This window comes from Hypanus sabinus, chromosome 19 (genome assembly GCF_030144855.1).
Source record: "Hypanus sabinus isolate sHypSab1 chromosome 19, sHypSab1.hap1, whole genome shotgun sequence".
Classification (NCBI taxonomy): Eukaryota; Metazoa; Chordata; class Chondrichthyes; order Myliobatiformes; family Dasyatidae; genus Hypanus; species Hypanus sabinus.
In genome coordinates, this window is record NC_082724.1 from 19,309,902 (window position 1) to 19,332,019 (window position 22,118).

General features: G+C 38.4%; 1 protein-coding gene across 1 annotated transcript in view; it reads right to left on the minus strand.

Moving 5' to 3' along the window:
• Window positions 1–16,176: 16,176 nt before the first annotated feature.
• phf2 (PHD finger protein 2) overlaps window positions 16,177–22,118 on the minus strand; it is a 151,942-nt gene continuing 146,000 nt past the window's right edge. Inside the window, exon 22 of the mRNA XM_059944121.1 lies at window positions 16,177–20,336. Coding sequence (XP_059800104.1) covers window positions 20,248–20,336 — 89 coding nt within the window. The 3' untranslated portion in view covers window positions 16,177–20,247. The remainder of the gene's footprint in view (window positions 20,337–22,118) is intronic.

Sequence of the window (22,118 nt, forward strand, 5' to 3'; positions counted from 1 at the left end):
ATAAACTTCCACTGGATCTTCCATCAGCCTCTGGCACTCAGAGAAAACAACCCAAGTTTGTCCAGCCCTCCGTGATAGCACATGTCCTCTGATCCAGGCAACATCCTGGAAACCTCATCAACACCCTCTCCAAAGCCGCAACATCCTTCCAATAGTGCAGGAAACAGAACTGTATGCAATATTCCAGATGCGGCCCAACCAGGACCTTGCCCTTACCAGTGTACTGTCTCCTTGCATTTGCCCTACAAGGAGCAACACCTCACATTTATCTGGGTTGAACTCCATCTGCCATTTCTCTGCCACTGATCTAAATCATACTGTATTCTTTGCCAGTCTTCTACACTATCTACAACTCCACTGATCTTGGTATCATCCACAAACTTACTAACCCTCCCATCCACATTTTCATCCATTTCATTTATATACATCACAAACTGCAGAGGTCCCAGCACAGATTCATGTGGAACACCACTAATTACTGACCTCCAGCTTGACGAATTCCCTTCAACCACTACCCTCTGTTTTCAATGTGCAAACCAGTTCTGAATCCAAACAGCCAATTCACTGCAGATCCCATGCATCATAACGTTCTGGATGAGGGACTATGTTAAAAGCCCTACTAAAATCCATGCAGACAACATCCACTGTCCTACCCTCATCAGTCTTTCTCATCACCTTGTCAAAATATTCAATCAAGTTGGTAAAGCATGACCTGCCATGCATAAAGCCATGCTGGCACTCCCTAATTAGGCCATGGGTTTCCAAATGCTTATATATCCTATCCCTAAGAATTTTTTTCCAGCAATTTCTTTACAACTGACATGAGACTCACTGATCTATAGTTCCCAGGATTTTCCCTTGTTCCCTTCCTAGATAGAGGTACAGCATTAGCCACTCGCCAGTGCTCCAGGACTTCACCTGTGGCAGAAGAGGACATGAAGATATTGATCAAGGGCCCATCAATCTCAACTCTGGTTCATTCAATGACATTGTGGTAAATCCCAACACACCTTGGGGACTTATCCACCTCAATACTCATTAGGAGGCCCAACAGTTTCTCTTCCTTGACCTCCGAACTCCCTAATGTATTTATACACTCAGCACTGATCTCCGGGTTCTCCATAACTTCTTCCTTGGCAAATTCTGAAGCAAAGTATTCATTAAACACCTCATTCACATTCTCCTCATCCAAGCAAATGTTCCCCTCTTTCTCCTTGAGTGGTCCCACCAACTGCTTAGCTATCCTTCTGTTCTTGAAGTATATATAAAATGCACCTTTCTTCAATCTGCTCCTCAATGTCCCGGTGACTATTAGGGAGTTTGTAGTACAATCCCATCAAAGTGATTGCACCCTTCCTATTCCTGAGTCCAAACAGATTCAGTGTCTGACCCCTCCATAACATCTCCCCTGTGTGCAGCTGTGATATTGTCCTTGATTAGTAGTGCAACTCCACCCCTTCCCACCCCCCCCCCCCAACTTTTACCTCCTCGTCTATCTTTTCTAAAACTTAGAAAACATGGTACATTAATCACCCATTCCTGCCCCTCTCTAAACCAAAGGCAACAACTTCATAGTTCCTTCTACTGATCCATGAGCCATGCTCTAAATTCCTCACCCTTACCCAGAATACTCCTAACATTAAAACAACACACTTCAAACTATTCGACCCAATATAAGTTACTTCGATTTTGCCTTTCAATATTTTCCCTGACATCTAAATTCTGGTCTTATCTATTACTGACCTGGGGCTCCGGTTCCCAGCCCCTGCAAAACTATTTAAACTCTCTCTAGTAGCATCAGCCAGGATATTGGTTTCTCTCCAGTTCTGGTGCAGCCCATCCCTCTTCTTCAGGTCACCGCTTCCCAAGAAAAGGTCCTAATGATCCTAGAACTTGAAACCCTGTCCTCTGCACCATCTCCTCAGCCACTTATTCATCCATGTTATCACCTCATTCCTACCTGCACTAGCCCGTGGCACAGGGAGTAATCTGGGGATTACTACTTTGGAGGTCCTTCTCTGACTCTATACACTCACTCTTCCCTTTTTCTGCCTATGTCATTGGTGCCAATTGCACCACTCCCTCTGGCTGTTCCCCCTCCGCCTTGAGAAAATCCTGCAGTTGCTCCGATACATCATGGACCCTAGCACCAAGGAGGCAACACACCATCTCTTGTGGTCACATAATCTCCTTTCTGCCTCCCTAACTACTGAGTCCCCTGTAACTACTGCACTGCCCTACTTCACCCTTCTGTGTGGAGCCTCAGAGCCGGCCACAGTGCCACTAGACTGGCAGCTGCTGCCGTGCCCCGATGGGTCAACCCCTTTCCCTCCGGCAATACCCAAAGAGGTATACTTGTTGCTGAGGGGAATGGCCACAGGGAAACCCTGCACCGACTTCTTAATCCCCTTACCTCTCCTGGTGGCCACCCATCTACTGCCCAACGCCTGTACTCTGGGTGTGACCACCTCTTCAAACGTCTCATCTATAATATCTTCAGCCTCCCGAATGATCCCGAGTGCATCCAACCCCAGTTTCAACTCCTTGACCCGGTGAGTCAGGCGCTGAAGTGGGTGCAGTTACTGCAGATGCAGTCCTCAGAGAAGCCATCAGATGTCCTGAATTCCCACATCTGACAGGAGGGGCATTCCATCCTAACTACTCTGTATTTTTTTTTAAAAAAGGCTTAGCCCTTCTTAACTGTGCCTCTGCCTGTTCATGTCAAAGCCAGTTAAGCCAAAACCTTCACACTCCATCAGTGGCACAATCCAACAATGGCCACTCCACATGAGCCTACCTTCTTTCTATTTGGAGCTGCGTTTAGGCCTCTGACCTCAACACTTAGGGTGCCTGCGCAGCCCAAAAAGACCGGCCTTGCCTGAATCTGCTCCTTTCATACTCTCTCTCCCAACTTCCACAGGGCTCTAACACTGATACTCGCAGTCCCCATGTCTGAGCTGCCGATAGAAGATAGAACAAGGTATAACATTAATAATGCAGAGTAACGAGCAACAGCTACCGAGAAAGTGCAGTGCAGGTAAACAGTACGGTGCAAGATCATAACAAGGTAGATTGTAAGGACAGGAGTCCATCTATGATATAGGGAATCATTCAATTGTCTTAAAACAGCAGGGTATAAGCTGCCCTTGAGCTTGGTGGTATGTGCTTTTGAGCTTTTGTATCCTCTGGCCAATGGGAGAGGGAAGAAAAGAGAATGCCCAGGGTGGGTGGAGTCTTTGATTATGATAGACCAGAGTTGGGCTCTACATGTGCAAATGCACATGAATGGCTTGTAGCATTTTCCAGCAAAGTAAGACTTCAATGGGGCTGCTAACCAAGGAAGACTAGTGGATATGCAGAATAACAAAAAAAAAAAGTGTGGATTCAGTGTTTTGCTAAAAAGGTGATTTATTGTCAAACATCAAACTGGCACAAGAATTTAGGCAAATCACCTGGACCGTAGCCACCTGCCTAGCCAAAATTCTCTTAAATGTCACAATTATACCTGCGCTCACCACCTCTGCTGGCAGCTTATTCCACATTCACACAAAGTTCTCCCTCAGGTTCCTTTTAAATATTTCGCTTTTCATCTTAAAATATGACCTCTAGTTCTAATATTACTCAAATTCAGAGGGAAAAAAGACTACATTTATTGTCTTTACCTACTGTTCAGTCTTCATAATTTTGCATACCACTATAAGATCTCCCTTCATGCTCCAATACTCCAGGGAATAAAGTCCCTGCCTACTTAACCTTCCCGTAACTCAGGTTATCCCAGGTTATCAGGCATCCCAGGAAAATCCTTGTAAATTTACTCTGCACTCTTTCAAACTTATTGATCTGCTTCATGTAGGAAGATGGCCAGAACTGAACACAATACCTCAACTTTGTCCTCACTGACACCGTATGCAACTTCAACATAACTTCCCAACTCATACTCATTGCCCTGATTTATAAAGGCCAATTTGACAGAAGTTCTCTTTTCAACCCTATTTACCTGTGACACCAACTTCAGGGAATGTTGTATTCTCAGATCACTTTGTTCTACCGATATCTCTCAAGTGCTGCATCAGTCCACAGCAGGGGTTCCCAAGCTTTTTTATGCCTACCATTGTCTGATGGGTCCATGGACCCCAGGTTGGGAGCTCCCCCCCCCCCCCCCCCCCCGATCTACAAAGAGTGCTCTTAATACGCTTGAATGAGAATAGTTCTAACATTCAGGAAGTTCAAATTCAATGGCTGGTACTACATTCACCTCCACAAACATTTCTCTCCACTACAGGAACACAGTGCATACTATCCACAAGATGCATTATTGTTGTTAACCTGGGGTACTCTGATATCACTTCCCAAATCTGCAACCGAGGGCGGGTACAGAAAATGCAGGGACAACCACCAACAGGTTTCCCTCCAAGCCGCCTGTCTTGTAAATATATTGCAATGTCCTCCTCAGTCATCCAACTGGATCTAAATGCAGCAATATCTGACCTAGCAGTGTGAGTTCCTTCACCAAAAAAAAACTACTTCTGCTCCAGAAGGTGATTTACCACCATCTGCTCAAAGAATGGAGAAGAAATGCTAATATTGCCATCAACAACCACTTGGCTTATAACAAAAGACATGTCATATTATTTTGTGTCATGAGGTAAGAGTAGACAAAATGCTTCCTGGACATTTATAGCCAGCTGCCCAGAGTCCTTCTCCTTCTCTTCCTTCTTCCACCAGCTTTTCAGATCAATACACTATATATTCCCAGATGTGCTGTATTCACAGAGGAATGATTTTTCATTTTCATGTGAGAATACAACAGGATTAAGTGAAATCTTCAAATCAGCAAAAGTTCCTCCAGCACAACTCTTTGTGAACATCTGCCATTTGAAGCTACAATATATAATTCATCTGTGTGTAATTGATGATCCTTCTTATGTAATTTTGGTGATGATCCCTATAACCATGCAAGGTTAAAGGACAGAGGGGACTCCAGAATGGCAAAGTTAGCAATATATAATTTGTCTGCTTTGCAAATTTCTGTTGCATGTTTCACTTCTTGTGTTGTCTGCATGATTTCTTGCTGCTACATAAAGCATCATAGGCTAAATGAGGCTTATAAAAAATGTAACCTGGACTAGTGATCTCTAGGTTGTCAGCAGCTTATGCTGATTTACGTAGTGATCGGTCCACTCTGCATTCTTCAGTTTTGAAGCCACCCTCAGAAATATGAGCACGTATCAAACTCCAGTTGTCCCCTCCCACCTGGTAGCACCTGCAGCATCAATGTAATGACGTGCTCTGAAACTCAGTTTAGCTTTTTTTTTCAAATCTATTCTTTCAAATCCTTACACAAGCATAAAGACTTTTAGCAGGCAATTCCTTAGCCTTCTATTTTCCGATGAAAACACACCCAGCCTATTCAATCTTTTTTGATTGGTGTACATTCTGACTCTGCTATCATTCCTGTTCAATTATGTTGCAACTTCACTACATTGTTTGCAGCTATTTACAATATGGAGGACAAAACTATTCACAGAACTTCTAATATGGTCTAATTGACTTTTCATGTGAGTTTAATATCTTATTGAGAAGGTTATTAACTTCCTGGCTATAAAATCATTTCTCTAGAAATGAGACTGTGTTTTTTTATTTTATTAGTTTATCAGCCTACATTTCTACTTTCAAGAGCTCATTTACCGATACCCACAAAACCTCCTTCTGTTCAGTGCCACTTGATTGTTTTAAATTGTCTATTCTTCTTTCCAAAGTATAGAACCTCACACCTCTATATAAAAAGTCAACTTGCCTAGTTTGCCCATTCTGCAAGCTTATTAATATATTCCTTCTTTATATTAGCTAAACCACTCCCTCCCCACCCACAAGTTGCTCCCTAATCATGGATTTTTGTTTGATGTCAATTTTTCAGAGGAGAAAGTATTGAATGTATGTTTTTGTTGCATTTAGAACCCCATAAATTTGTTGGATCCTTAAAGGAACTACCTTCACTCTGTCAAAAGATTTCTTTGAAACAAAATACTTTGGCAAAGCAATACCATATTTGAGCAAAGACTTTCCAAAGCAAGCCCATAAATATCTTCTAACACTCCAACAGTAATGGCTTTAGTAAGATTTCCAACTTAAATGCCTGATTATCAGCCTTGTCTTTAGCCTTTAAACCAGGGAAGGATCTATTTTATGTACTGTGTTATAATCTTTGCTGAAGAAAGCCAAATAATTCAATGCTCCTTGAAGCATTTATTAAAAGTTTTTGGCACAATTCTTTTACACATGAAAATCATTAAGAGCTTCTGTTGAAATATTAATTTATGTGTTGAACAAGCCTCTGACTACAAAGCTTTTAAGAATAAACAATGAATTTTATGAATAAATTTATTCTCAATTAATCTAGTTTTGGAGCAACCTAATTTCATAAGACTTCTGTAAGTGGAAATCCATCCCAAATTCTGTAGCATTCTCTTGGTGAGAAGCAAATCTTTGATTTTTTTTCTTCAGAGAAATTACTTGAACGAAACCAAATCAATTTTTGGCATACGTATACGTTTAAACACATATCCCGTCTGTCTCAAATGCATCCTATTAAATGCATTTACTTGCTTGATCCCGTCTCAGTTTAGCTTTGGGAGTCTTCCAAGCTCCATCCAACATCATCCAATGCAAAATTTAAAACACAATTTCAAAAGCACTGTACTAGACCAATTCTGATTTTATAATTGTCTCACCACTTATGAGCAAAACGCTGACACACCAAACAACCTGTCACCACATTGCAAATCAGGGAGTCACATGACATAATTTTACATTTTTAACCCCTGACCCTCTTCTGCCAAATGACCACAGCAAATTGTTAATGTGCACTGTAGCCCAAAATAAGTCCATCACAGGGCTTAGGCACATTAATACTTTTAGAACTGCTTTGTTTTCAGAGAAGTTGATAACTAACAATAAATGAATTAAAGCTATGCTCAATAAAAAAAGTGAATTGAATGATTAGTTTCTGTTATTTTTGCTTTGTTATTTTTAATGCACCACCGCAGTTTAAATGATTTTGCAGTGAAAATATATTTTAAATTGCCATCACAAATGTTTTAAGTTTTCCATGCTCTTGGCATTCTGCATTTTAAAAGTTTGGTCGCTAATGCTCTTTAATGTAAAAAAATACAAATACATTTCCAATGTTTATTCCAATTCACTGAATCCTGGTGTTTTTATAGTACAAATGTCAAATGTTAATGGAAACACAACATTTTGTGTCTGAATGGCATAGTGCCATTGTTTAAACTGAAATCATTCATGATTTCCTTAATATATATGTACTAGACAACTATTTGAGATTAATACAATTTACAATTGATTTTATAAGATTATGCTGTCATGTCTTTCAAAAAAGTTCTGATGGGTAAACTTCTCTGACCAATTGTAATCCCCAGAATTTATTATTCATTTGTTACTTCAGCCTGTGCAGTTTTACACTGTACAATCCTCACAGAAATTTCTTCTTTATAAAGACATCCTTTATTTACAGAGTACTGAATTTATTAAGTGTTCCTGGTTGCTGTTCTCTGCAAATATAGATCACATGCACATTTATTTTCCCAGTCCTATAAATTTTAACAAGGCATATTTTCAACAAGTATACTACAGGAAATGTATATACAACCTCATCATTGTGGCATTAGTTGTGCTAAGTTGTTCATGATGGCTAAATTCATAGCTCCATTACACATTTTATAAACACTGGCTCCAGCTGAAAGAACAGCAGAGAACTGCACGGGGCATGGCAATCTGAATGACTGGGTCTAGCTTGTAACCTATGGACTTCTTTTTGGAGCAGTGATCAGTTAGTAATCATAATTATGTACTATGTTCAAAGCACATGAAGCTAACTATGTAAGCTCTCAATCTATTAACAAGATGTAAGTTTTCAAAGGTATGGAAAATCTCTTAAAAAGAAGGTATGCTAAATCTTGGAAATGTAATGCGAAATGGCACTGATTTATAAATTTAACAGCAAAACACATTTCAAAAAATGGTCAGGGCCATTCTCTCTAACGTAAAAGGTTAAAACTGAAATAAATTTATGAATTGACTTAATATATTTGACTTGGATCTTAGAAATTTAACTGCTGAATTAGAGGACTAGCATACACTAAGTACAGAGTAGAGAAATAGTACAAAGGCAAAGAAGTAGCATTGACTTTTTAGACACAACTTTATAGAACTCCAATATGTGATTCAAAGGGACTCAGATTCACACTGAAAAGATGTCCATAATTCCTGCAGCTCTGCCGGAGTCAAAAGTGTGACAGAGGATGGGTTGAAAGCAGAGCATTTGGGAATTTCTAGCAAATAAACACACAAGTGGTTGAAAATTTTTATGGAGATTAGGACATATGAAATCATGTTTCTAACTTCAGATGTTTTACAGATGGTATATGATAGAAAACATGTGCATACTTTGAAAAGTGAAATGAAGAAAGAACAACACAAACCATCTGTAATATAACAGCAAATTATTAGTTCAAAAGGACCAAATAATATAAACAGTGAAGGTCTAAGTGAAAAGCTTTTAGCGCTGTATGAACTCTAGTACGCTAATATATTCGTCTGTTTGTTGGGTTTCATTGAATTCTGTCACGTTGGTTCCATCTAGTGGAAATAAGCATTATTGTTAAGGAATGCCAGATAAATACCAACATAAAAAGAACCAAAATAATAACATAGTCAAAGAAGAGAATAGTTCAATTAAAGAGATCTGTAAACACATAATGAATCTTAGATTTCACATACATTACAGGTGAACCATGAACAAAATACCACACAATTCTTAAGAAGCTTTAGGCTGCACACCTCCAGGTTCAGGAACAGTTATTTACCTACAACTATCAGGCTCCTGAATCAATGTGGATAACTTCATTAGCCACTACTCTGAACTGATCCTAAAATCTACAGTACGCTTTAAAGCAGTTTGTCTTTAGCACATTGAAGCTTGTCAGTCTTCGCTTGTGTATAGATTTCATAAAATTCAATTGCATTTCTTTTCTCCCTGTCAATGCCTGCAAGAAAACAAATCTCAGGTAATGTATGTTGATAATAAATTTACTTTGAACTTTAGAGAGATAATTCAGAAACATTCAACATGGCATACAAAGGACACCCTCATTGTGTAAATGATAATGTAGTTGAGTGTGTATCAAATAAATGCCCAACATTATCTTTTTAATTAGTCACAGGACAAATATGTCACACTTTAAAATGCAATCCACCTTGTCCCTAAAAGTGTTTGCACCAGTCATGAGCTTAAATGTGGTCTGATTGTGTTCCTGCTGAAGACTTGTTTAAGAGGCTTGTGTCAGGAATCAGAGGAAGAATGAGGACCATGACTAGCCACTTATTTTGCCACTGATAGATAACCAGCTCTGCAGATGAACTGATTCAAAGATGTAATCTAAACCCTCAAAGTTCAAAGTACATTTATTATCTAAGTATGTAGATATTATACAACCTTGAGACTCATCTCCTAACCCTGTGAGAATCCTTAACCCTCAAACTGGAGAAGCAGCATTTGGGATGACATGGAGAATTTTGTATATTTACCAAGAGCACATGGAATTCCAGAGTGGACAGTGGGATGTGCTCACCACTTTCCAAATTAGCCATATGCCCTTCAAGCATTCTCTGGTCTCATCAACAGCCTCAAAGCCCACAGAATTAGGATGAAATAAATTTAACTTTAATCCTCTGGAACAATAGAAGGAGGAAGAGAAATAGTTTTCAAATTACTTTTAAAAAGTCTGTGAAAGGGAGCTTTAAAAAAAATCACATGTTCAGTAAATAAAGCCTTCTAATCAATATGGTCCTCCAAGAGAATCACAACCTTGTTGTGACGTGGACGTTTACATACCTCAATGAGGCTGGAGTTGGCTGGAGTCAGGACTTTATGCTTTAGCTCTTGATAGGGTCACCCATGCCAAACAGGTCAAAGGATAGAGGCCAGCCTAAGACTAGTTCAGCAGTCCTCCAGGTTTGGAGGTTTAGCTCAGGGCCAACAACCCTGACTGGTAAAACACAACTGTTATGGAAGCAGCAAGGGAAAATCCATTGACATCTGAGTGCGATGGTACTCATGAGTCCCCACCCAGGACTTGCATAACTGACAGCAGTGAACACCTAAAGCAAGTGCCTGACATGACGAAGGAAGCCCTGAACACCATCAGAGACAGAGGCTCCCACTGCTGCCCTAAATACCAGTGGCACAACAGGCGGTATTCTATTGTAATCAATATAGTGAATGTTATACAGTAGCCTTATAACTTACCTTATTTGAAATCTTTAAACCTAAAATATACATTTGATATAAGTGACATATTTGCACAGTAAAAATGTTAATCCGCTTGTGCAAAAATCAGTGCTGTAAAAATGGAGAATGGATAAATGGGAATAAATGAATAAATATGAAATGCAGGTGAGCAAAATAGTGATTTTTAAGTTACCTGTATCAAAAAAGAACTGACATTAAAATTGTGCCTGTCACATACTAACAACGATTCAACTAGTTCACAGCTTTTGAGATTCTTGTAGAAAATCGATATTTACATAATTCAAGTAAATACGGCAACAATTGTGACAAACAGTCAAAAAGTAATACAGCACAGAACCAGATCCTTTGCTATACTTGGCCCATGCCAATCACAGAATTCTTTCTGCTAGTCCCATTTGCCCTCATTTGACCCATTACCCTCCATGAACCTATCCAAATGCTTCATGAGTGTTGCAATTGTACCCACCTCCACCATCTCCTCTCGCAGCTCATTGCAGGTTCTCACTTCCCTCTGAGAAAAGAAGTTATCTCTTCCCCCTTATTTTGTCTTGGTGCTCTCTAGTTTTAGACTCCGTAACACCAGGTAAAAACAACTCTGAATGTCCACCTCATCCACAGCCCACATGATTTTATAAACTTCTGTGAGGTCACCACTCATCCCTCCGCCCTCCAGGGAAAGAAGACCCAGCACGGCAAGCCTCTCACTGTAACTCTGGGAGTCTAGACCACGAGGCATCACATTAACTCTTGTCTGCAACCTTTGCATCTTGACAACGTCTTTCTTTAAAAGGGGAGACCTAAACGACACACAATACTTCAACTGCAGTCTCATGAAAGACTTGTATAGCTGCAACATAATATCCCTACTACTGAATCTGAGATGCAGAGGAGCCTGGGAGTCCTTGTGCAGAGCACCCTGAAGGTTAACTTACAGGTTGAGTCAGTGGTGAGGAAGGCAAATGAAATGTTAGCATTCATTTCAAGAGGTCTAGAATACAAGAGCAAGGACGTGATGCTGAGGCTTTTTAAGGCACTGGTGAGGCACAACCTTGAGTATTGTGAACAGTTTTGGGCCCCTCATCTTAGAAAAGATGTGCTGGCATTGGAGAGGGTCCAGAGGCGGTTCACAAGGATGATTCCAGGAATGAAAGGGTTATCATTCAAGGAACATTTGATGGCTCTGGGTCTGTACTTGCTGGAATTCAGAAGTATGGTGGGGGATCTCAATGAAACCTTTCAAATGTTGAAAGGCCTTGAGAGAGTAGATGTGGAAAGGATGTTTCCCATGGTGGGAGTCTCAATGAGAGTCAGGAGGTAGAGCCTCAGGATAGAGGGGTACCCTCTCAAAACAGAGATGTGGAGAAATTTCTTTAGCCAAATGGTGGTGAATGTGTGGAATTTGTTGCCACATGAAGCTATGGAGGACAGGTCATTGGGTGTATTTAATAGAGATCGATAGGTTCTTGATCGGACATGGCATCAAAGGTTACAGGAGAAGGCCGGCAACTGGGGTTGAGGAGGAGTTAGAAAAAAGGATCCGCCATGATGAATGATGGAGCAGACTCGATGGGCCTAACTCTGCTCCTATGTCTTATGGTCTAAACCAGGCATGGGCAAACTACGGCCCGCGGGCCATATGCGGCCCGTTAAGCTTTTTAATCCGGCCCGCAGAACTTGATGAAATTATATTAATAATCCTTGTTAACGTTTTTTCCCCGCAATTCTGGCGTTTTCCCAATAGATGACGCACTCTATATACATTTGTGGCGACCCATTTCCTGGCACATCCGAACCGGCTCACAATTAGCCAGCGTTCCGGCTAAGGGAGATAGCCTGCAGGGATTTGCGAGCACAGAGCTTTGGAGCCTCTGCGCCACGGGGGGGGGGGGGGGGGGCAGGTTGAGGGAGGCTTAAAAGTGAGGCTGAGGATTTCGAATAAAGTTTTTTCCTTCGACTGCAGTTACCGACTCCGTGTCGTAATTTTAGCGCTGCATGTAGCACACCGCTACACATTGACCTTTGTTGAGGTGCAGCGTATTACTCCACATTTGCACTTTACTCTTTGTTCGGCTCAACCTATTTGTGTGAACAGGCGTTCAGTGTCATGAACATCAACAAAGCCAGCCACAGATCCAAGTTAACTGACCAGCACCTCAGATCCATCCTGAGAATCGCCACAACAAAACTAAATCCAGACTTTGATGCGCTGGCTAAAAAGGGAGACCAACAACACAGTTCCCACTGATATTAAAAATAAGTTTCTTCGTTGTGTTATGTAAAAAATGCATTTGAAAATATCTTTTTCAATAAGCCTTACATGTTACATGTCATTTCTGTTAAGTGATGGACATGAGTAGTGCGCAGGTGCACGTACGTTCTCAAAATAAAAAAATGTGCTCCAGATCAAATAACGCGCTTCGCATACTGGCGCGCTGTCACTGTTCTGTTGTTGAGTTTTGGCACAGGGGACAATTGAATAAGAAGGAGCAGGACAAGTAGACCTGCATCTCCTACCGTTTTTGAAATAAAGACAGGCAGGAGGAGAGTGATGATGATAATATCTTGAAGGATAACAGAATTTTCAGTGCTTTAAAATAATAACTGTTACTATTAAAAAAAGCTGTATTTTATTCATTTAATTTTCAGTGTTTTAAAAGTCATTTCAATAAATAGCTAAATACCATGGGACTTCAAAGACAGATATTTCGTTGTAATGCATTTGTTCATTTTCTAATTGAAATTAAAGCACGTTTTCTACATATCCCATGATATTTTATTTTCTCTTATGAGGTGTATTACCAAAACACTCCGTCCATCTGCTCCTGGTCTGGCCCCCCTGTCAAATTTTAGAACCCTTTGTGGCCACAAGTCAAAAAGTTTGCCCACCCCTGGTCTAAACCCAATGCTGGAATCTGGACCACAAGCAACCTCTTGGGGGAAACCTGATGCAGGTTTTTGACCTGAAACGGCAACAATTCCTTTTGTCTTACATATGCTGCCTGACCTACTGAGTTCCTCCAGCAGATTGTTTATTGCTCCAAATATAGCAGCAATTCTGTTTGCTGTAAATAGCAATTAACTAAATGCAGCAGTTGAATGAGGGTGTAGGCAGGGTTTGGAGCTGGTAGTGGGAGCCAAGAGGAGAAGCAGTCGGGTATGGGCAAAAGAGAGTGCAAAAGGTAATATTAAGGGATAATGTACAGAAACCTCAGAAATACAGGTCTCTCTTTTTGCCAGGGACATTTAACCACAACTAGCTTTAAAGTTCTATTTCCTAAGTCTCATCCTGTCCAACAGCTACCTTGCCAGGCTAATTGTCTGGTTGGATGCCTGTTGAAGGGGAAGGTTCCAAAAGGGTAGGAGGCAGGATAAGAGGGTAGTCTCCAAGAAATGACATGTCACAGCAGCTCTGTCTTGAGGAGGCTGGGGGAGAAAATACCCCATGAGGGTAGTGGATTTGGAAGAAGGTGGAGGGGGAGGAAATAGATTAAATTGTTTTGAAATAGTATTAGGATTTTGGGGTGTTTTGGAAGGATACGTAGTAATGGTGGGGTCATTTGAAATGAGGGCATCAGTGATCATGAAGGTTTCATTGGAAGCAGCTCATAAATATAAAAGAGTGGAAGAGTCAGAGATGATTATAGATCATGCAGCTCTGGAAGCATTGTGGCAAAGAAATTGGAGATTGGAGCGTGAGACTAGTTGACCCTTTGGGACTGTAGAAAATACTCAGGTCATAGAGTCATAGAAAAGTACAGCACAGAAGGGGGCCCTTTGGCCCATCTAGTCTGTGCCCAACCATTTAGACAGCCTACTTCCATCGACCTGCAATGGGACCATAGCCCTCAATACCCCTAACCATCCATATACTTTCTGTGAAACGTTGGCATTGGGCTCACATGCAGCTCCTGCACTGGCAGCTCGTTTCACACTCTCACGACCCTTTGAGTGAAAAAGTTTCCCCTCATTTTCCAATCAAACTTTTCACCTTTCACACTTGACACATGACCTTCAGTTGTAGTCCCACACAACCTCAGTGGAAAAAGCCTGCTTGCATTTACTTTATCCATACCCCTCATAATTTTGTATACCTCTATCAAATCTCCCTTCAATCTTCAATGTTCCAAGGATCACATTTATTTGTAAATGCTTATGATTTTAATATCCTAGTTGGCTAATAAAATATTGATTTTTCCCAACTGATGACATGACACGATGAACCAATGAGGTTCCATGGGTGATGAACAATAATTATTTAAAGTCAAAGGATAAATCAGACCACAGGAAAATAATTACAGGTTATTGACAAATCATCATGTATTTTTGATTATCTTCTTCCATCGCAATTGCTTAACCTCTGCCGCTTGGATGGCTTCAGCTCCCAGTATTCCTACAACTAATATCAATTTAGAAATCCTGAGATCTCTAATCTCCTAGCATGAGAAAGTGCTTTTCCACATGAACTGCAGTGGACAAATAGAGCAACTATCATTGCAGTTTCAGGGTCAACTAGACCAAGCCAATCATGCCCACATTGCATGGAAAAAAAAGAGAAAAAGATTTCCAAAGTTCACCATCCCCAGGACCAAAAAGTCTCATCAATGTATTGGAGTGGACAGTGCCAAACCATTTGCACCTAACTTTTGAGACCATATTGCTCCCAACTTGGAATGATCTACAAGAAGTGACTGGTTGATCTCTACCCAATGAAGACTCTAATGACCTTCTAACAGTTTGTGCTAAACATCTGATGATCATGGAGTATTAGAAGCAGCTGAAAAATGTTTAATTCTTTAAATTTAGAAAATAAAACGTATTAATATTTTTAATGCACAGATTACATTAAAAGTATGCACATCAGCACCAATGAAGAAGTTCTTAGTGAAGATTAACAACGCAGTTCAAATGAAAGGAACCGTGCAAAATGCACTGCTGGCTTTAAGCTCTGATCTCCAGTGGGACTGCAATAGTCCACTATATGCTGAAGGATACTCTGCAATTGGCCACTAACTACAGGCTAGCGGTCCAATTAAGCAACTACAGCTGTTATCTGGTATAACAGATTTTATACTGATTTTTTTTTTCCAGCTCTATACTCCAGTCACTGCTTGCTCCAACTTAAGAATCTAGTAGCTCTTTGCAACTTTTCTAAAATCTGTAAGTCATCCACTGTATGATGGGGCAACACTTTAAATGAGGTTTAGCCACAGTCTTGTACAATAAGAGAATGGAATCATTTTACATTAGATTGTAAACATTTACATTTCACAAAGAATGTGAAAGCCATAAAGGGGGAAATATATTAAAGAAAACACCTACACATGAAGGAAAACAAATTGACAAAGGCAACAATTCATAAAGTTCATAAAAACCAGAGCCATATTGAAACAGAATTTAACTTTTTCTAACAAAAGCAAAAATAATAGTGGGAATTGTGGCTTGTAATGTGCCCCCCTCCCCCAAATCTTTCCTTCTCACCAGTTTCCAACGGTGTATGATGGATGGCTAATCCAGGGCTGGCATCCATGACTGCCCATTGTTGGAAGCAAACTTACCCAGAAAAACTTATAGAACACTTGAAATTATACTACTCAGAACTAATGTTCATAATTTATGACGTATGCATGAAAATATGAAGACAATCCACGTATATTGGACAAGCAAATAATGTATGGATTTAATCCACAGTTCAGAAAATATATCTTCACATCTTTCCATTCACCATAATGTAGACAGCTGTCAAAGTTCCAGGCTACTTTATCATTAAGTTAGTGTAGTATTGAACAGAACTACAAGGGTTAGTTGTTTATAAAAATGGCAAGAGTGAAAAAGCAAGGAGCTTGTGAAACAGAAGAGTATGTAGATTTTATTTTTAACAGTTTTAAAACACATTCTATACAGGTTATTTACTTTATAGACAATGTACACATTAATAATCATAGCTAAAATAAAATGTATGAAGTGTTTCTGTTGTAATTTATAGTGCAGTGGAACATATGAAAAATGAACACAAAACATGAACTATGGTGCAAAGTATAAACTAGTTTTCACTGATTTGTCCTTGACCAACAAATGCTTCCTACTGCATTAAACAGTAATAAAAAGGATACTTTAACAACTTAGAAGAAGAGGTTTTTTTTTCCTTTGTACTCCCAATTTCCAGTTCATTGCACATTATGCCAAGCAAAAACGGTCAAACATTACAAAAAGATAAAAAATAACCTGTGATAAAATGTTATCTAAAATTAGATCAGCAGACAAAATGCCACTTGTCACAGGTCTTTGTAGTAAATAAGTGTATAGGCTACATAAATGATGGCAGGCTTTTGTCAAATAAGAGATGTGATCTTTCTTTATCAGCATTTAAAGAGACTATCAAAGCATTTTAGGTTGAATTACTAAAGTGTACTTCATTACATATACATTTTTGTTAAACAATATTTCTACATTCTGGCTTACATTAACTGAATTAAAATAATCCTTGTATATCTATATATTACTTAGCTTAATTAATCTACTCTGCCTACTATGTAGTTTGGATGCACACTGAAAATTTACAATTTTCATCACACCAGTTTTATCCTTATTAAAACAAGGGATGTTAAAGCCAGAACATTTAGAATTTTTAAAGTTCTCTTATCACTGTACTGCAAATAAAATGGCTCCCTTTACTGCAGTGTAAGAAGCTTCCATTCTGTGGAACTCTTGCAATAAAGAGTGCAATTCCAAAAATGAGTTTAATTATTGATGCCAAATAGGGGCTGCTTTCTGTTATAGGCTCATTTCCACTATTAATAAGGTTGAAGTTTACCCAAACTTAATTGACATTAGACCAAAACCACCAACTGACAGAACAGTATTTCATGCAATGTAGGAGGAATTTAACAAGTCCAATGCATTTTAGCCTTCACTCATCATCTCCAATAATCTGTTTTTCTATATATGTTGATAAACGTGCCATTGGCTTTTCTTTTCAGAAGCTCAGGTGCAACTTTAATACAAAACACAAAAAGCAAGATCCTGCGAAATGAAAATAAAAACAGAAAATGCTGGAAATACTCAAAAAGGCTGTCAGCATCTGTGGAGAGAAAATAAAATTAACATTCAGGCCAATGACTCTTCATCAAAAGTTGAGAAAATTAGATTTGAAATAGATTTTAAGCTCATAGCTAGGTTAAGTGAGGAGGTGAGCAAAGAGAAAAGTAATGTCAGGTCTGTGATGGAAGGAAAAGGATATTAAATGGCAAAAGGAATGATAGACCACAGCAAAATGGGTTTCAAAGAAGGATCCAAAATGAACAGAAGTGCGTGGGGAATTGAAGTAAGAGACAACTAAACTCAGTTTTCAAAGTGAGTACTTAACATGCATTTACCCTTTACAGCATAAGAGAAAAGATTGTGAACACAGAGAATTTCATTCTGAATTAAAAGCAGAAGGAACCAGCTGCTTCACCTGGAAAAGTTTAAATCCTGGAAAGTGACAAGGGAAGATCTTTGTTTACTTGGGAAGTGAACTGGTGTGTTAGAAAAGTGGCCCAGTGACCACAGAGGAAACGGCCACATCTGAATACCAAAGGGAATGGGAGAATATGACATTAAACTGGAGAACAGTGGAGAACCTGTTGACTGTGGGAGGTGATGGGATGGAAGATTAGGACAAGGCAAATTTTAATGTTCTTCTAGGAAGAAGGCAGTTGAGCAAAAGTGCATGAAATGGGATCAACAAGTTTAAATACCTGTCATTTAGGATGGGGAGGAAAGGAAAACATGGCACAGAGTGCAAACAGGAAGTGGGATGGGCTTATAATGGACATTACTCAGTAAACTAGCCATGAAAATGGAGTAAAGGAAAGTTGAGTAAGGTCAGGGATGAGTTAAATTAAGATGGATAAGTATGAAACTGGAATCAAAATTGATGAAATGTTCCAGTTTGAGGCTAGAACAGGAAATGGCAACTTCAACAGAGCAGCTGACGTCACAAAGACAGTGGTTAGTAGCAGTTTTAACAAATGCATTTTATTAAATCACAATTCCTTTGCCCCTAGCGCCACAAGAACTACTTTGCAACATAAATACCTTATTTCCTTAAGAAACTATAAAGGATTTTTCAATGAAATTTCAACTTGTTTAGAGACATTGAAAAAGCAAATATGTCTTCAGTCTAAAATGTTTCAAATATCAATGCAATACACATTTCAGCTTTAAAACTGTTAAAAATGCTGAGATGATTAATATATATTTCCATATCTTTTACTAAAAGCTTCAGACTTCTGTTTTAAAATTGGAGGATGTATTTATCAAAAACGCAAAGTATCCAAGAAAATCCATATACAAGATATTGTGAGGCTCAAAAGGTGCACTAGCGGCTGGAACCTGTTTTATTTTTTCCTGAGGTTCACTGTTTATTTAAATGCACCCTTTCTCGCCCAGTGTTTAATTCACTGATATAACTTTCTTTGACAGCTTATTTTCTACAACATAGACATCATTGTAGCTGATGATTTAGAAGTGCAGAATGAAAAGATGCCATAATGTTAAAACGACGTTAAAATCAAAATAGTTAACACATCTGACGAATATGAACTAAATGCTATCTTAAATGTTTAGCTAATCCTATACAGAAACTCTTTATTAAAAATAAAGTCTGTAAATAATAAAAAAAATTGTCAGTGTAGCTATAACTCACCCAGCCTAAGCAAATATGGAATGACTTTCAGAAAGAACTACTAAATTACCTAGCTAAATTATAAATGTATGTAGGAGAAAATGACAGATTAGATGTCAGAATTATTATACCACATGAAAGGCAAAAATTACATAACTTTGCTTCACTAATGATTTAGGGGAGAAATGACCCTCTCAGATCAGATTTTATGTAACAAATTCAGGAAAAAGGAGACATCACAAGTAGTTGAAATTTAAAAAAAAAAAGTGTGTAAGAAATGTACAAATATAAAAAGCTACAAATATTAATAAATTACAGATAAGTCACATAGACTTAGACACATAAACACTTCACCAGTTAAGACCAAAAATACTTCATATTGCATTAGAATGCAAAATTGGAAATAATAAGCTCAAATAGAACAAAAGTGTAACCTTATTTACAAAGCTTCTCTTTTATGCTTTACTTTTACTGATGTACTGTGACTACTTACAAGATATTATTTTTGCAAGGCCACACAACGATTTTGTTTTTCAGGCAATGCCTTTTATAAAAAATAACTTCCATCATTATAAGAACAACCAAAAAGAAATATAATTTTATCATAAAAGATGAAAATGTAAAAAAGGTACACTGAACAATGGGTATATAGAGTTATAACTCAAAAGTACTGTGCAATAAAGACTAGTATTTTGACCATATTTACAGGATTTGTATATTATGAAAAAGTATTTCAAATATTCCTTTAAATTTGAAATGTGGAATTGCCTGAGAAACAAATTTATAGAAACGGTATCCATTTTCTCAGGATAAAGCAGTCGTCCATTACTGAACTCTGTAACACTCTTCCCTATAAATATAAAGACAGCCTTTCTTATAAATGTGTTTTTGACATTCTTTAAAAAAAAGAACATCTTTTGTATCCATTCATTCACTCTCCATCTCTCACTTAATGCTAAATGACATTCCTGTAGAACAGTCAGCTGAATTAAGATGATGGCAGTAGCTTCTTTGATAGGTGACATATGTCACTAAAGAAGCTTCTCCAGTTATGCTACTGACCAAGTAGAACTAACCTACCAAATAACCACACAAGCACAGTAGTCCCACTAAGAAAGGTCTGCAAAACCATTTAAAATGGATACTGTCTCTAGTCTGGAATGATCCAAAATGTATTAACTTTATGTCACACAAGTAACAGCGTTAGTGTCAGCCCAACACATTTAACTGAAAATACTTTTCATTCCTAACTTTACAGAAGAAGCTTTCCATTCCTATGTATTTTTAGTATCTTCCCAAGTCTCTGTTTAGCTGTTGCCATGCCTTTCTTTAACCGCTTTCCTGAAAAATAATATACATATATAAAATTAATGACTGTGAAATAGAAAAATACTTTTTAACATCAAGATTTATTTTATATCTACGACCTCCAATTTACAATTAAAAATTATTGATGAACTTACAGGAAGCATGGATTTTATACTGACACTGTCAATGACACAATTGTAGTTTTTTGACTTCAGATAAAAATCGGAATTGTTTGAAGTACACAACAGGTTAGGAAGGATCCATGGATAGAGGTTAGGGTCAACGTGCAAGGAGGCCGCAAACAACAAACAATAAAACTTGTGCACAAATTCTTCTCTGCATACAAGGCTCACGAACACTGTGAACCCAGTGTATTTAAACAGGCCTAAACAATTAAAGTTTGCTTACACATTAACTAAACATATCTGGACCATTGCAGATGACTCTAAAGCATCTGCATCAACAAGGTACTTTATTATTTTGCGCCTACTCACTGTCATCATCAGTTCTCCAGACCTCAGCTTCAGTTGTCCTCTGCTCCCTTAATTATCTCTCTAACTCACAAAAGCCTTTCCAATAAACACTTAGCGTAAATTGCCTGTTTAACTGCCCTGACCATCCCACCTAATCATCTCCCTCCCTACCACAGGCAAATTCTACCCCACCTACTTGGCTCCAATTCCTTTTGACTGATTCCATACTCAATAAAAGCTCAATCTTCTCTGTAGCTACATCCCATCCCCAACCCTTATGCTCTCTTTGTCACCATCCAATCATCCTCTAGCTCAAGTTCCTCTCTACTTCTCACAATATTCACCCCCACCAGTACCATCTGTAGCTCAACTGCTAGTTTGCGATTGCAACTCACCACCAATTGCTCCTTTTTTTGTATTGTAGAATTTCTAGTTTACTTCCATAGATGCAACTAACCTGATGAACACTTCATCACTTTGCACTTTTAGTTTCTGTCGTTCTTGTTTTTCATACACAACTTCAGCTTTTACGCTGACAAACTATTCACCAAAACATTTTAGGCGATATCTGGCATCAGTAATGAGAAACCACATTTTGTATAATTAGAAAACTTCCATTTTAGAAGTAAAAGATTTATAGTACTAAGAGATACAGAGCTGATTCAGGAAATAATAAAAAAAACTCATTCAGGGTAAGGCCATAATTTAAATGTCAGCTTCAAATGCAAATGAACACTATAAGTATAAGCTTGTCATTTTTGTCTAATATTTGGATCTTAAATTTGATTACAACCTTGTAACTTTAAAGTCACTGAGTTTCATGTAATGTTTATTTAGAGTTGGATCCTATATTTTATTATGTAGTACAAATGACTGGCTTTATACTTTTTTTGAAAGATCGACAACCATTTTATAATCATTGAATCTTTATAACTTGATAGTCTATGTACAAGAGATAGTAATAAATTGAAGCTTTTATTTTTGCTTCCAGGATTAAATCAGAAAACTAAGGTAAAATACTTGCATGGCCATTAGTAATTGCTGTAACTCTGACATTTTTGAATCTTGTATGCACACTGCATACACAAAATACAACTAAATAATCCAGTAACTCTACCTTAGGTAGAAAATCAACCAAAATTTGGTATAAGAATGAGTTGTAAAACTGAAAAATCTATCAGTCTGCAACTGTGATTCAGTTCATTCTTCAATGGATCTGCAGTTTATTTGCAGATTTAAGCTCCACCTTACTACCTTGAAGCCTAGGTAGTAGCTCTGTTTGAGTAGATTACATTCCTAATCACTGACTTCCTAACTTTACAGATCTTGAACTAAGGATGCT